General features: G+C 35.0%; 1 protein-coding gene across 13 annotated transcripts in view; it reads left to right on the forward strand.

Annotated features, from left to right (window-relative positions):
- LOC106882306 (C-Jun-amino-terminal kinase-interacting protein 4) overlaps window positions 1-3962 on the forward strand; it is a 233098-nt gene that overhangs the window by 165060 nt on the left and 64076 nt on the right. For all 13 annotated transcript variants that reach the window (XM_052973649.1, XM_052973657.1, XM_052973658.1 and 10 more), the window contains 2 exons: window positions 772-951; window positions 3593-3818. In XM_052973649.1, the coding sequence (XP_052829609.1) occupies window positions 772-951; window positions 3593-3818 (406 nt within the window). The remainder of the gene's footprint in view (window positions 1-771; window positions 952-3592; window positions 3819-3962) is intronic.

The following is a 3962-nucleotide window of genomic DNA, read 5'->3' on the forward strand; positions in this document are numbered from 1 at the left end:
ATATATATATATATTGATGCAGCATGACCACTGTGGTTACAGTGTTTGTGTTTTGACCATGTGCTTCCAGATTCAGTGACACTGAGAATCATTTTGGGCAAATGCCTTCTGGTGATTAAAGTATTCATCATCATCATCATCATTTAAAGTCTATATTCCATGCTAGGTCCAATAGGTCTAGGAATTTTATCATGCTCCCGTGTCTACAACTGTATGTCCTTCTTAACACCAACTACTTTACAGTGCTGCTTTTTATATTCCACTGGTATGTATGTGAGATCACCATGCAGCTTGCAAAACTATGAACCATGAGAGAGGCAGCAGTATGTTAGGAGTTGAGGGTTGTACACCTCTATTCACATATATATATGAATAGCAATATTATTCTCTATTCATATTCATCTATTATACTTTATACTACATTAAATGTGCAGCATATTGTTATTATATTCAGTGATTATACAGAATTCCTTATACCATAAATTAACTAGAAAATATCACATAGTTTGTTATATTGACTGATTGATCGATAGAGAGTATCTTTAGTATATCTCCCAAGGATACTTTAGCGAGATACATGCAGGAGTGCTAAAAATATTTTTAGTAAATCTTTCTTACCTTGTGATGAACAGATCCATTGAACCCATACCAATATGGAAAAGTGAGTATAAAAATGATGGTGATATTATGTGCAAATATGTGTATGTCCATACTCTATCTAATTTTCCTCAATTCATGTCTTCTTATTTCTATCTGTTTTTTTTTCTACAGTTTCAGCAATCTGTTTAACACCTCCAATAAGCCTAGCAAGAAACCACTGCCAGTCGCTACCGTACGATACAATGCTCCAACCACCCATGTCCAACCAGTCGGAGACCCCAACAAAAAGCAACGTAGCAAGTACAACTTGGGAGAAAAAGCAAAAGCCTATGAATTTTTACAAGATGAAGGGTAAGTAGACTTCCAGGATTCATGTTTGGTCAATTTCTCTCTCTCTCTTCCCATAATTCATTCAGTGTGTTCACAAGATGTTGATGTTTAGCCTCCTCATCATCCAGCTGTGATGAGTCATTCCAGGTGTAACCATCCCATCATTCATTTTCCTATGTGCAAGGAACCCAGGACCAGATAATTCAATGAGTCCATTTTTTTGAAAGACAATGAGGTACAGTTTGAAAGATGTTTGGACTGCTATTTCTCACAGGTTGATCAGCCATTTTGAGGCTTCCTTTTTGGTTCATTCTTGTTATGTTTATGTAAGGTAGCATACAGCAAGAAATATAAAATCCAGAAATTTTAAGAATCTGGTTAGTTGGACATGAGAAATAAAAAGGCATTATTATCATTGCCATCATCATCATCATCATCATCATCATCATCATCATTTTACATCCATGTTCCCTGTTGGTGTGGGTTAGACAGTTTGCCAGGGTCTGATAGTTCCAAGGACTGCACTATGTTCCAGTGTCTGCTTTACTATGGTTTCCATGGCTGGGGCCCCCTTCCTAATGTCAACCACTTTTACAACTGAGTGAGTTGTAATTAGTAATGGAAATTAATATAATGGAAATGTAATTGTGGTAGTGACTCAGCAGAGTTGTCAGAGAGCAAAACCAAATGTTTTGTGGTATTCTGGATCTCTACAGTTCAAATCCTGTCAAAGTCAACATTGCCTCTCATCCTTTTTTGGTTGATGAATAAAAGATCAGCCAGGTATTAGAGTAGATTCTTCTTTCTTCCCTCTTTCTCTCCTCCTCCTGTTTTCACTCACTCTGTCAACTTTGGCCATAACCTACTCAATATTTTTGTGTAAAGAAAATACCATTAGGAAATTACCTTTGTATTCTCCCACAGGAGAAGCACAAAAGCACAGAAATTGTCAGTGGTTGTTCATTGACATGATGGTGCAATGAATATAAATGTAATTGCCATATGGAAAAACAGGCTTAGACCTTTTGTCAAAGAGGAAAGGATTTATTTAAATAACCATTGTAGATATGGTTCCATAATGGACTTAATATATATAACAAAATGTCTATCATTTCATTGTCAGCTGAAATCTAAATAAGTTTCTATATGGCTTTGTAATTAAGAAGTTTACTTCTCAATAAGGCCCTTTCCAACCATATTCCATTGCACTGCATGACACTTTGAGCAAGTTTCTTTTACTGTTGTCCTGGGCCAAGAAACACTCTGTGAGGAATTTGGTAAACAGAAACTTTGTTGTGTGTATATACATGTGTGTGTGTGTTTGTATGACGCAACCTATAATGCATTATAACTATGGAATAGTGATGTCACTATTTGTGACTGGGCTGCAACTACTGATAATTGTTGATATATTCTGTTAACAAATTCATTTTTAATTCCTCTTGAATAAAAAATCCCTTGCTTGATAAAAGAGGTAAGTGTTAGCAACAAGAAGGGAATCCTGCTTCAGCTACACACTGTCTCAGCTATGCTAGCAAGTAAAAGCAGATTTTAGATAAAACAATGAATGTAAAAACAAAATTAAAAGATCTGTGTGCTATTTCCTATAATAATGAGAACTGTAGTTGGTACATACTGTTATATATCAGGTATATCATTATAAAACTGAGGATGTCCCAGTTGATTAGACCAAACTGCAAACTCCTATTGGCAGAGACTTGCAAACTAATGTCTTTAGTGGAACACAGAAGGTCAGTGATAGAGGCAAACTGGTGCCAAGCAATTACTAGGAACCTCCTGACACTGTAACCTGCACTGGAATGGTTTCAGATTAGCTATTAGAATAATTAAAAATGCCAGTACTGTTACTTTGGCATTTTATCTCTATCTGCTCCAAACTATGTCTCTTATTGGTTAATTCTCTGATTGTCTTCAGGTTATGTATTTTTACATGCATGGATGTGCACCACATGCACACACATGTATGCACACACATTGTGTACTCAACATGGAGGCATTGGATAACACTTAATCATTAAAGCTGATGAGTTTTAATGATGAAGCGCCAGTTGTGTTTTTAAATTCTGGTTGAAAAACTGCTGATCCCTTTCATCAAGATCGTCAGGTGCAAAGAAACTAACAGTAACAAAAATCCTATTAGAAAATATATATATATTAATTTAAAAGTATAGTGTAAGGCAGGGAAATAAAATGAAACAGGATCTATCCTACCACAGAAGTTAAATGAAGCAGCCATCATTTGTCATGTTATCATGCTACTGATTGCTATATATGATCCCAGTTTTTGGTAGTACAATTACCCCACAAGGAATAGATGCATGATTCAACTTCCATGGTTGAATGCTTTGTTTTATTGTTTTAGACTGTATTTGTAAATTCACACACATCCAAATTATGGTTCAGTTTAAAACCTTTTTCTTTTTTCTAAAACAGGGATCTTAATTTAGAATAATGGAAATTTGTGTTATGTATAAGGTTGTTTATCTAAGACTCGCTTAAGGAAATATTTGTAGGAATAGAGTCTCAGAAGACAGTCTAAGGAAGTGAAACAGTTAGATGAAAGTAAACAGTCTGGTAAAATTATATACTTTATATGGTTCTTGTGAATTTTTTAATATATTTCTGCAATTTTATTTGACAGAGTTTCAGAGAAAACCAAGAAGGAGAAAGAGAGGGAACGATGGGAACAATACAAACAAGTCAGGGTTCATGTTAAGAAAGATGATGGAAGAATGCATGCATACGGATGGAGTCTTCCAGCTAAATCCCAACCAACAATTCCCCGTGAAATACACAACAAAAGCCATGTACCTGTCCCTGTACCAATATATTGCAGACCATTATTAGAGAAAGAACCAGGCTTGAAGGTAAGAGCATTAAAAAAAAAAAAAATTATTTCAGTTACAATTAGACTGTTAGAGGCTGAAGCATTTATTTCCTATATGTTTTGTTTTACTTTTAAATAATCTGATGCACTCACTCTTATGCATACATATATACATTCATATATA

The sequence above is a fragment of the Octopus bimaculoides genome, chromosome 16, assembly GCF_001194135.2.
Source record: "Octopus bimaculoides isolate UCB-OBI-ISO-001 chromosome 16, ASM119413v2, whole genome shotgun sequence".
NCBI lineage: Eukaryota > Metazoa > Mollusca > Cephalopoda > Octopoda > Octopodidae > Octopus > Octopus bimaculoides.